General features: G+C 37.9%; 3 protein-coding genes across 3 annotated transcripts; 1 reads left to right on the top strand and 2 right to left on the bottom strand.

Annotated features, from left to right (window-relative positions):
* Positions 1-40: 40 nt before the first annotated feature.
* On the bottom strand, positions 41-6,800 carry LOC104897369 (probable polygalacturonase At1g80170). Its single transcript, XM_010684229.3, has 9 exons — positions 6,361-6,800; positions 6,122-6,250; positions 5,817-5,987; positions 5,680-5,700; positions 5,308-5,515; positions 4,931-5,012; positions 4,734-4,842; positions 4,295-4,411; positions 41-650 (listed from the first exon to the last, which is right to left on the bottom strand). Exons 1-9 carry the CDS (start codon positions 6,601-6,603, stop codon positions 336-338), a joined length of 1,395 nt encoding a protein of 464 aa, XP_010682531.1. The 5' UTR covers positions 6,604-6,800; the 3' UTR covers positions 41-335.
* On the top strand, positions 650-4,145 carry LOC104897368 (FT-interacting protein 1-like). Its single transcript, XM_010684228.3, has one exon. The coding sequence runs from the start codon at positions 1,614-1,616 to the stop codon at positions 4,014-4,016; it is 2,403 nt and encodes an 800-aa protein (XP_010682530.1). The 5' UTR covers positions 650-1,613; the 3' UTR covers positions 4,017-4,145.
* LOC104897370 (pentatricopeptide repeat-containing protein At3g13880) lies at positions 6,434-9,310 on the bottom strand. Its single transcript, XM_010684230.4, has 2 exons — positions 7,227-9,310; positions 6,434-6,574 (listed from the first exon to the last, which is right to left on the bottom strand). The coding sequence occupies exon 1, from the start codon at positions 9,219-9,221 to the stop codon at positions 7,233-7,235; it is 1,989 nt and encodes a 662-aa protein (XP_010682532.1). The 5' UTR covers positions 9,222-9,310; the 3' UTR covers positions 6,434-6,574; positions 7,227-7,232.
* Positions 9,311-11,646: the final 2,336 nt, after the last annotated feature.

Raw genomic sequence — 11,646 nt, 5'->3', positions numbered from 1 at the left:
ACCTTTAATTATCAAGCAAGAATCATTTGGCTCCATTAAATAAGTAGACATCACAATCTTTCTATATTACTCAACAATAACAATCAATTACCAATTAATATATTGCATCATTACAATCCAAATGAAAAAAAAAAAAAAATCTTAGACCTGGAAATCAATATATTGCATCATTACAATCCAAATGGAAAAAAAGGGTTAAAATTTTAGACCTGGAAATCACCAAGTCAAAAGTAACATCCTTCCCTATAGTACGTATTCTACATGAATTATAATTCCAGTTGAGTTTAATAAACCCACTACTAAAATGTTATACCTATAGTATTGTAGAAGCAAAATCACAGTTCCGTATGAACAAGGTGATCTTCTGTTGATTCCTTAATCTGGGAAATTTTCATCTCATCAGGACTGGAATAATCTTTGTCATTGGAGGTCAGACAATCAGCTGGTGGATTGATTGTTCCGAACCCAAAACCAGTGACGGAATTGCAATATGTCTCTGCTGTGCCATCCTTCTTGTGCAAGTCAATGTTGGTGAGGACAATGTTTCTGCAAGGAAACGCGTCACTGCAAGCAAACTTCATAGCTTCCTTGCTACTTGTAGTTCCAGTAATATTCCGGTACATCACCTGACTTATTTGCACAGCAGTTGTCTGAAAAACCAAAAATGGAGGAGAGGGGAGAAAAGGAGAACAAGAAAAGATTAGGCAACTAATCATGTGATCATAATGCGAAAAAGGGAAAAGGCAAAACAACAAAAGAAACAAAAAAGAATAGAAAGTCACATCATTAGACTACTACTGCCATTCATTGAATGGCAACCTTTTCAGTTTTCAGACAAGTATAAAATCAAGAAAAACAAGCTTTCTCTTTCCCTGGAATTGCTAAAAAAAGGCTTGCTGTGTTTTATGGCTACTTTGCTTTCTTGAATATCTGTCAAAAAAATATCCAGGAGCTTAAAATAGTATGCTGCACATGGATTCTTGAACAAAGCAATTTTTGGCAAATCATCAGACCAGAACTGCTGTCTTAGTTGGGAGGGAAGGTTAAAACAACAGCCTTTGAGATTCTTTGCTTATCCTCCCCCTTTTTTTTGAGAGGATAGCTTCCTTGCTTGTGGATTGAGTTTCAGATTTCTTGAGCAGAAGCGATTCCTCGTAGCTTCTTTCAGGAGCAACAACTGAAAGTAAAAGGACCATGAAACTGGAGCTAAGGATCATACACACTCATTACTTTACACAGCAAACCCAAGTACCAACTAGACCACTTCTGGAAGTTGCCTTTTATTATCACAGAAGCCAAACCAAAAACATCCTAGAATATCTCAACCCCACTAGCAGCCAGTTGCTATTCTTACATTTCAATAAAATCAGAGCCCACTGCATACCATTTAAAGAAGCTGTTTACAATGGGAGAAAACCCATTGCAGATAATGATGCTATTGTGAAAGTAAGAAAAGAGAGCAAAATTCACCACAGGTCCCCATAGAAACAAACCTGCTTTTTTATTATTGCCTGTTGTATGACCACGAAAAAATATCCAACACTTCCTCTGTTTCAAAAAAGCACTAAACCGTCACCAAGAAAAACATCTGCAAGTCCCTAAATTTTCCAACTATGATCCGCATCAAACAACGAGGTGGTATCAGTCACGACAATGACTACAAGCTGAAAGATGCTAACCCCCAGCTGGGGGAGCGGGGGCCCACTGGAGGAGGCTATGGTGGAAGAGTATGGATGAATAGTGGAGAGAAATTCAGTAGCACATACGATCTTGTTGAGCAAACTCACTACCTTTATGTTCGAGTGGTGAAAGCCAAAGATCTTCCCCACAATGGTGTAACTGGAAGCTGTGATCCTTATGTGGAAGTCAAGCTAGGGAACTACAAAGGAAGGACTAAGCATTTTGAGAACAAAAGGAGTCCAGAGTGGAATCAGGTTTTCGCTTTCTCTAAGGATCGCATCCAAGCATCTAATCTGGAAGTATTTTTAAAGGAGAGAGAGATGGTGGGGAGGGATGATTACATAGGACGAGTGGTGTTTGACTTGAGTGAGGTTCCAAGCAGGGTCCCACCTGATAGCCCATTGGCACCTCAGTGGTACAGACTGGAGGATCGACGAGGACAGGGGAAGGTGATGGGAGAAATAATGCTGGCTGTTTGGATGGGCACACAGGCTGATGAAGCCTTTTCAGAAGCATGGCATACGGAAACAGCCTTTGTTCAGGGAGAGGGCTTATTTAGCATTCGATCGAAAGTTTACATGACCCCGAAATTATGGTACCTGAGAGTGAATGTGATTGAAGCTCAGGATTTGATTCCAAACGACAGGAGCAGAGCTCCAGAAGTTCTTGTGAAAGTACAAGTTGGGAACCAAGTCTTGAGGACTAAGATAAGTCCACCTAACACCATGAATCCACTTTGGAATGAGGATCTGATTTTTGTAGTTGCTGAACCCTTTGAGGAGCAGCTAGTCCTTACTGTTGAGGATCGTGTTCACCCATCAAAAGATGATGTGCTAGGCAAAATTATGCTACCAGTCAACATCTTTGAGAAGCGGTTAGACCACAGGCCAGTTGTTTCTCGCTGGTTCAACCTGGAGAGATTTGGTTTTGGAGTTTTGGAAGGTGATAGGAGGATGGAGCAGAAATTCTCCAGTAGGGTGCACCTTAGAGTCTGCCTTGAGGGTGGATACCATGTATTGGATGAATCAACAATGTATGTCAGTGATACACGCCCAACAGCACGTCAACTTTGGAAGCCGCCAGTTGGGATTCTGGAGGTGGGTATTTTAGGTGCTCAAGGTCTTCTTCCCATGAAGACAAAGGACGGCAGAGGCACCACAGACGCATACTGTGTGGCAAAATATGGTCAGAAATGGGTTCGGAGCAGAACAATTCTGGATTCCTTTGCTCCTAAATGGAATGAGCAATACACATGGGAAGTTTACGACCCATGTACAGTAATTACATTGGGAGTGTTCGACAATTGCCACTTGGGGGGATCTGAAAAGCAGAGTGCTGCTGTCAGTTCAGCCAGAGATTCACGAATCGGAAAGGTAAGAATTCGACTAGCCACACTTGAGTCTCATCGGGTGTATGCCAATTCCTACCCTCTCCTTGTTCTGCATCCAGGTGGGGTGAAGAAGATGGGAGAACTCCAGCTGGCAGTTAGATTCACCAGCCTCTCCCTAGCTAACATGATTTACATATATGGCCATCCCTTGCTCCCTAAAATGCATTACATCCACCCTTTCACAGTAAACCAAATAGACAGTCTTAGATTCCAAGCCATGAACTTAGTAGCAGCACGACTAGGCAGAGCTGAACCACCATTGAGGAAGGAGGTGGTGGAATACATGTTAGATGTGGATTCCCACCTGTGGAGTATGCGAAGAAGCAAAGCTAATTTCTTCAGAATCATGTCAATTCTGTCAGGCACAATATCAATAAGCCGATGGTTCGGTGATGTTTGCCATTGGAAAAATCCTATTACTTCAGTCTTAGTTCACATTCTCTTTTTGATATTGATATGGTACCCAGAGTTGATACTACCAACTATGTGCCTCTACATGTTCTTCATAGGCCTATGGAACTATAGGTTTCGCCCACGCAACCCACCCCATATGAATATCAAACTTTCATGGGCGGAGGCAGTACATCCAGATGAACTTGATGAAGAATTTGACACATTTCCTACTTCAAGGCCACATGAAATTGTGAGGATGAGATATGATCGGCTTCGAAGTGTGGCTGGAAGGATTCAAACAGTGGTGGGTGACATAGCAACTCAAGGGGAGAGATTCCAGTCCCTGCTTAGCTGGCGGGACCCAAGAGCGACAAGCTTATTTGTAATGTTCTGCCTTTCTGCAGCAGTGCTTCTGTACGTGACTCCATTCAGAGTGGTTGCTCTAGTAGCAGGGTTGTACACTTTGAGGCACCCAAAGTTCAGAAGCAAGTTGCCCTCTGTTCCTAGCAACTTTTTCAAGAGATTGCCTTCTCGAGCTGACGGCTTGCTTTAATTAATAGATTGGAGTCTAATGGTTGACTTGTCTTCAAAATCGATATGTATTTAATTTTCTGTTTACTCCAATTAGGCTCTTACCAGAGTTTCATATGGTTTTCGTAATATAAGTATGATTTCACTTTTCCTTTTTCATTTGTTCAACAAGAGATGTAGATAATTGAGAGAACTTTATCTGCTATATTGTAGACACCCAAAGCTGGTTTACTCAAAACAGAAACCACATAGTATATATCTAACTTAATAGCAAAAGAGACATAAACAGATAGCATATACCTCATTTCCACAAGGATTGGGAGAATCACAATAGAATTGATCAATGATAATAGGATTTGCAACATCTTCCATCATGACATTTTCAAAGCGTACTGCTTTCACATAGCCAGATCCTCCCTGCATTAAGAATAAATGGAGATGTCATTCAAGTGATAATGCTCGAAATTAAAGATTCAAATGGTAAATTGAAAAAATGTTACCTACGCTTAAGCCTGAAAGTAAGCCCCAAAGTAAACTCAAAATTTCAAAAACATTGGTTTTGAAATAATTGAGATAAAAAAGGAGGCAGAAAATGGGAATGCATTTAGTTCCACCTCATACCAGTAGCCAGCACAGTAAGTTGGTTCTTTTCAAGGCATCGCTTTTGGGGGGAGGGTGGGTGGGAAGGGGTGTTGAGTTTGAAAAAAAAAAATATGTATCTCCTCAAAACATGACTTACCTGCCAAGTCTTAATCCTGACCCCATTACTCGCATTCCTTATAAATGCACCATTCAGGACAACTTTTGAGACAATGCCAGTTGAATTATCCTTTCCAAGGCTTCCTATGCTGCAGTGGTAAACTCAATTAGTGCAATAAAGAACAGTCAAGATAGTTGACTTCTACAAGTTAGAAATATAGTGATTGAAGGACATACCTAATTCCATGCCCAGGACCACAATAAATTTTTTTCATTTTGATAGTTGAACTGGCATTGACGATTGAAATACAATCATCCCCTGGTATGCACAAACGTCAACATAAAAGCAGCTATTAAACCATATAATAGCTTATAATACATAGTGCAAACTCCTATTCCAAGATGTAAAAGTGGTAATGTAGTACTAGACTACTAGCACAGACCAACATGTGTTAATATTTCAAAGATACGACCCTTTTAGCACTACTTCACGCCTTCAACTAAAGAAGGAAACAACTTACGATTACCCCTCTCAAATGAAGCATTTTTTATAACAGGTGAAGATCATGGTAGCAGCACCTTATATGAATACAGTAGTTCAAGGTTGAAAATACCTGTTCCAATTTTACAATCGAGGAGAACAACATTCGTTGATTCAGTGATGTGTATTCCATCAGTGTTAGGACTGTCTCCTGGGGAAGAAATTAGCACATTGGACACTCGCACAGAATCAGAACGAGCAATAACAAAATGCATCTGCTGGCTATTCTGGATAGTCAGACCCTTGACCCTTATAGCAGAGCTCGAATCTATCGTTAGTGCCTTCAGCAAAAAAGAAAATGTGTCAGTGATTGATGCATTCACATAGTCCGAAAAGTACAAATAAATTGTTTAAAACAATCACAAGAACAACCTCCATGCCTCATTTTTTCTGTCAAAAGAACCACGTTCTGTGGTAAAAAAAAACCAAGAGAAGGTATACATACCGTAGGTGCTCCTTTACATGGCTGTAAGATCAAGGAAAATCGAGAAAACGGAAAGATAAATTAGTATAAGCATATGGATCAATGCAATCAATTCCATCAGTCAGTAGTAAGGAATTTAGATGATGACAAAGAATTACATTGGTCTTGTTCTTTTTGCAGGATGCAGCCCACCATTTACTGCCTGACCCATCAATAACTCCTTTGCCTTGGAAAAAGACACTGGTCAAGTTGTGAAAATATAACCAGGTCCGGGGTAGTTTTGGATCCCAGTCCTTGGGCTCTTCTGGTGCAACTATTGTGCCATCAATCTGCACTCCAAGCACAACAGCAGCAGAGTTATAATACCCATGGTGAACAGATGCATTATAGTGGATCACTTCAACTTAGCAGACATAACAAGCAGATTGCGTTGACATATTTACATGTCTGGCTATCAACTTACCTGGACAACTAATCTAGCAGTACATGGTCCTTCAAACCTTGTTGCATTAACAAGATAACGACGCCCTTGAGGAACTAAGAAGACTGATTTTGGCGTAGAACAAGCCTGCTTCCACGCATTTACAAAGGCCTGAAAAGTTTTGCAGAAAAAGATAAAACAGTATAGCAGGGTTGTCAGAAGTTAAACATGCAGGAATAAGATTCATCATTAAATGAATATCCTTGCCACTTCAAGATCACCTGAGTATCATCAGTAGTTCCATCTCCAATAGCACCAAAGCTGTCAACATTCACGAGAAAACGCGCAGCATTTGAACTAGTCCATGAAGGCATTCCAAAAGCTTCTACTTCATCTTCTATTTCTTCATATATGTCGAAGCTTTCGAGTTCTGCAAACACAGCAATGTTGTCCTGTAGCTCATATTCCGCAGTCCCATGAGCCGTGATCAATAAGCTAAGGAAAAGAACAAAGAATATTTCCATATTTTGTGAGTTTTGTATGATTTAGAAAATTATTAGACTTGGATAATTTATGAGCCGATACCGGGTTTGCATTTATATGCACAGATTAGCATTCAAAATCAAGAGATTTGTAAAAAAAAATTGGCTTGACTTGAAAGTAGATGAAGATGCAACACTTTCTCCATGCCTACACTTGAAGTATAAGTGAAAATTCTTTTACATATCTTTGCTTTACTCTTAAAACAGAGACTGTAGACTCACCAGTCAAAAAGTTCAAGGGCTCTCCACTAGCACCTGATTATATATATATTACTTTTTATCATTTTCAGGCAATCTCAATACCAACTGTAAAGATACGAGTGTGATGCAAAAGGATAAATCACAATAGAGAACCAAAAAATGGATAAAACAATAAGAATAAGTTATGGTCAACCATTTAACTAATTGATACCCTACCAAACTATTCTGGGGTGCTACTTTCCAGAAATCTTTCTTTTTCTAAGATGGATAGTTGGTTCAAGCTTGTGAATATGCTGGTACCATTTTATATAGAAATGCAATTTATTCTTGTTATATTCAAATTATATTCAATGTTGCAATTAGATTGCCTTTTAGGCTTTTCATGGCTGATTATGTGACATTACCACAATTCAGACGATGAAGCTGCGGCCCATCTCCCTAACCAATTGTCTTGCCTTCCCAATTTCTTTGTAATGCATGGACATTTCAGAATTTCCAACTTCAAGATAAAAGTTCGAAACTTGCATATACACTCCAGAATTTCCCGGTTCAAGCTCCATCAAGCGTTTCGCTACTCTTTGTCCAACAACGTCATTCTTGTGTATCCTACAACTTCTCAGCAGTGAGCTCCACATGAAAGAATTATCTTTTACATATGATAGCTTCAACAACTCTTCAGCTTCATATACCAACCCTGCACGACCTAAGAGATCAACCATGCATGAATAATGCCTCTGATCTGGTTCAATATCATAAAGTGTATTCATGGACTCAAAAACTTTTCTTCCTTCCTCTACTAAACCCGAATGATTACACCCTGTCAAGACACACAAGAATGTCACTCTATCTGGTTTTAAACCCTTCTGAAGCATAACTTCGAGTAATTTCAGGCATTCTCTTCCTAAGCCATTCCGGGCATACCCGTTTATAATTGATGTAAAGGAGAAAACACTGTGTGAAAGTAAACCTTCAAAAACACAGTTTGAATCATCAACCTGACCAAATTTTGAATATATATCAATTAGTGAACATGAGACTACGATATGAGATTCAAATCCATGTTTAATAGCAAGAGAATGAATCAATTGGCAGCTTGCTAAGCCCGCAAAGGAAGATCCTGATAATGCTTTCAGTGTAGTGGACAAGGAGAATTCATTAAATTCAATTACCTCATCAACCATGAATCTAAACAACTCAACCACCTCTTCAGTATAAGTACAATGTAACATAGATGTCAAAAGAGTATTGCAACACTCCATAGTTTTATAATGGCACTCCTCATATACATTAAACGAAGTCCCCATCTCATAGCATTTCCCATACATATCAATCAGAGCAGAGACAACATGGATGCTTCCACGATCAAAACCAAGTTTCAGGACAAAACAATGCAACTGTCTTCCCAATGAAAGATTCTCCCTTCTGCTGCATGAATTCATTAACGCAACAAGTGAACGGACAGATGGTTTCATACTCCAATATTGCATTGCCTCAAAACACTCAAGTGCATCAAACAACATCCCATTATTAGCATATGCAGAAACAATTGAATTCCATGAGATCACAGCATCTTGAGGAATAACTTCAAATGATTTCTGAGCATCACTCAGAGTTCCACAAGCAGAGTAAAAATCCACCAAAGCGTTAGCAACGAAACGATTTGATTCAACCAATCCAGCCTTGAAAGCATGACAATGCAACTGTTGTCCCTGACTAACAAAGTTCCCATTACAACAACCCTGAAGCATATAACAAACCATAAGTTCATTCAATTCAACTCCATCACCTTTCACTCTAGGAAACTGTCTTATGATCTCATCCCACAAACCCAATACACAAAATCCACGAAAAACCGAATTCCAAGCAGCAACATTTCTTTCAGGCATTTCATCCAAAGCTTTCAACCCATCATCAACATACCCCATTTGCATATAAAGATCCACAATGGAACACCCAATATACATATTTCGGCAAAACCCAAGTGAAATCACTCTGCAATGTACTTGAACCCCCTCAAAAAGAAATCCACCATTGCTACAAATGCTCATAACAGAGGAAAACGTTGATGGGTTTTCTCTGAAACCTTGAGATACCATTTCAGTATATAATTCTAACGCTTTGTCCGGAATTCTATAACGTTTGTACCCAGAAATTAGTAAATTCCAAGAAACGGCATCTCGAAGAGACATTTCATCGAACAGTTGGTGGGCAAAGGCTAAAGACCCTGAATTGATGTGATTTTCTATGGTACGATTGTACGAAAAGATTAGCTCAGAAGCATCAGTGTTATAGTAGGAATCAAGATGCAAGAAACGGGAAAATGCACATATTTTCCAGTAATTTGGGAATTTTAGTCGCCCAATTTGTGTGGCATATGATAGTCGTTTTATATGTTGCATTAATTGGCACGTTAATTAATTGCACAAGGGCTAGTTTTTAAATTGCTTGTTAGGCTCTCATGAGGAATTGCCAGGAGAATTATGTTGTTGTTAGGCTCAAAGATTACGGCTTACATAGGCTATCTTTAGTTCACCTGAAATTTTCTGATCTGAACTTATCTGATCTGATCTGAACTTATTTTTTCTGATCTGATCTGATCTGAACTGATCTAATTACATGATTTTATCTTTTAGATTTTTCTCAATGTATAAGAAAAAAATATAGTCATGTGGGGTCTTGTTTGATTCGTCTCAATGAGTACTTTATTAATATTCAATTATTATAATTTTTACTAATATGTAATGAAAGATATAATGATTTTTAAATATAAGCATGATCAGAACTGATCTGATCTGATCTGAACTTATTTTTTCTGATCTGATTTAATATGATCTGATCATTAGATCTGAAATAAGCAAAAATAAGGTGAACTGAACATAGCCATAGTCGTTTGGTATAGTGTATGCATGAAAATTTAATTTTGATGGAAAGCTTCATTTTCTAAGAAATGATGTTCCTTTTACAATTTCTAGAAAATTAACTAATGTGTTTGATTGACATCAATGAATTTGTAACTAGTTAGTAGTCTCGGGCTATGCCCCAGGTAAGAAAAAATTTCATTTATTAATATAATACTTTATAGAAAAAATTTCATTTATTAATATAATACTTTATGATAATAACACCAAATACAACTTAGCCTAGTGGTTAAAACTTTAGTATATGTACTTGAGGGTCTCGGGATCAAATCCTTTTAATATATTTGTATAGATTCTCATAATTGATGTGGGAATTTTGAATGACTAAGTGGTCATTTGGTTTACATTACTTAATCAAATTCATGGAAAATTGATTAAATTATTTGGTTGACAAAAGGGGGAATGAAATTTCAATGGGAATTTCTACCTACCTAGGCCCTTCCTTTATTTTGTGGGAACTCAAAATTCCTAGAAATTTCTAATTCATGCATTTTGCTATTTTGTTGTCAACCAAACAACTCACTAAATTTTCAATTCTTATGAATTTCTATTTTCCGTGTTTTCTCATATCAACCAAAAAACCACCAAGGGGGAAGGTGAATAAGTTCCCACGTTTTGTGGGAATTTTAAATTCCCATGAACTTTCGTTGTTTGAGTAATTAATGTTGTTTAGGTTCTAGATGACTTGATTAATTAAGTTGTAGTGGGAATTAAGTAATGGTATTTCTGTATTATAAAGGATTTAAAAAGAGTTTGGTAGTACTTATTGTGACATTTCCTAAAATGAAAAGTGTTGCACTTATTTAGAAACGGAGGAAATATTAGTTTTAAAAAAATTGTCATATTTGGAATAATATCATATTAGGAACTGAAAATAATCAAATTTAAAATACGAGATAATCAGATACAAGGTGGGCGATATGAGGCAAAGCAACGTAAAATAATTCGATAAAAGGCATAGCGCGTTATACATAGCTCTTAGTACACCCAAAGGTCAAATGAGTATGGACCCGACTGAACGAATATGATACAAACTCCCACCATCGATTTTAAAGTTCTACTCGCTTTTCTTTTTCATCTATTTTTTAACGTTTTACTCACTATGTTTTTTGCTCATTTAGAAAAAGTGTCAATTTTAACTTCCTCTCAAATTTGGCTTTTTTGGAACATTTTTGGTCATATTTTCTCCCGAAACATTCCTAGGAAAGCCACTTATGTTGCCTTGAAAAGCCTATGAACACCTCATTTGTTCATTTTCTCATGAAACCTTAAACTGCCTCGAAATGAACGTAAATGCATCCACATAATCGTTCCAAGCCACATGACTCATTTCAATGACCTACCATGTCCCTATGAGGCATCCCGTGACGTTCCGAGCTCGGGCCCCGAGAAAGTTCGAAAGTGTGTACTATACTCCTTTCGTTCTAGAATACTTTTTACATTTTCCTTTTTTATCTGTCCCAGAATACTCTTTACACTTCTATTTTGGGATATGATCTATTATTATTTTAATCATTCTACCTTTTAACTATTGACTCACACTATCTATCCCCTCCAAGTAAAATAATACCACTCTTATTACCTACCAATTCTAACCATAGCCTACATTCTTTCTCCTTGAAATAAAATAATACTAGTTTTTATTAACTACTAACTCCTATCACACCTACTTTTCAATAAAATAACAATTGATAACCAAACAATAATTTATCATCTAAAACTATGTGCCTTAAGAGTCTCAAACAGGCATATCTGGCCCAAACTCCCGTTCATGAGGGACATGGGGACCTCTCCTAGATCTGGAAGGGAAACTGTGAACCAAAAATCAGATTCTTTATGTGGCTTCTATGGCAGGATCGCATCCCCCACAGACACTTGCTTTCGATTAGAGGCATAACTCAGGACC

The sequence above is a fragment of the Beta vulgaris genome, chromosome 6 (assembly GCF_026745355.1).
Source record: "Beta vulgaris subsp. vulgaris cultivar EL10 chromosome 6, EL10.2, whole genome shotgun sequence".
NCBI lineage: Eukaryota > Viridiplantae > Streptophyta > Magnoliopsida > Caryophyllales > Amaranthaceae > Beta > Beta vulgaris.
Note: the sequence above shows the minus strand (reverse complement) of the source record. Positions and strands in the feature narration are given on the sequence as shown.

Excerpts from the sequence above, each read along its gene's own strand:
- LOC104897368 (XM_010684228.3), top strand. The coding sequence starts at position 1,614 with ATGATCCGCATCAAACAACGAGGTGGTATCAGTCACGACAATGACTAC.
- LOC104897370 (XM_010684230.4), bottom strand. The coding sequence starts at position 9,221 with ATGCAACATATAAAACGACTATCATATGCCACACAAATTGGGCGACTA.
- LOC104897369 (XM_010684229.3), bottom strand. The coding sequence starts at position 6,603 with ATGGAAATATTCTTTGTTCTTTTCCTTAGCTTATTGATCACGGCTCAT. Across the intron at positions 5,701-5,816 it reads GCAAAAAGAACAAGACCAAT|CCATGTAAAGGAGCACCTAC; the intron begins GTAATTCTTTGT and ends TTGATCTTACAG. Across the intron at positions 651-4,294 it reads CCAATCCTTGTGGAAATGAG|ACAACTGCTGTGCAAATAAG; the intron begins GTATATGCTATC and ends TTGGTTTTTCAG.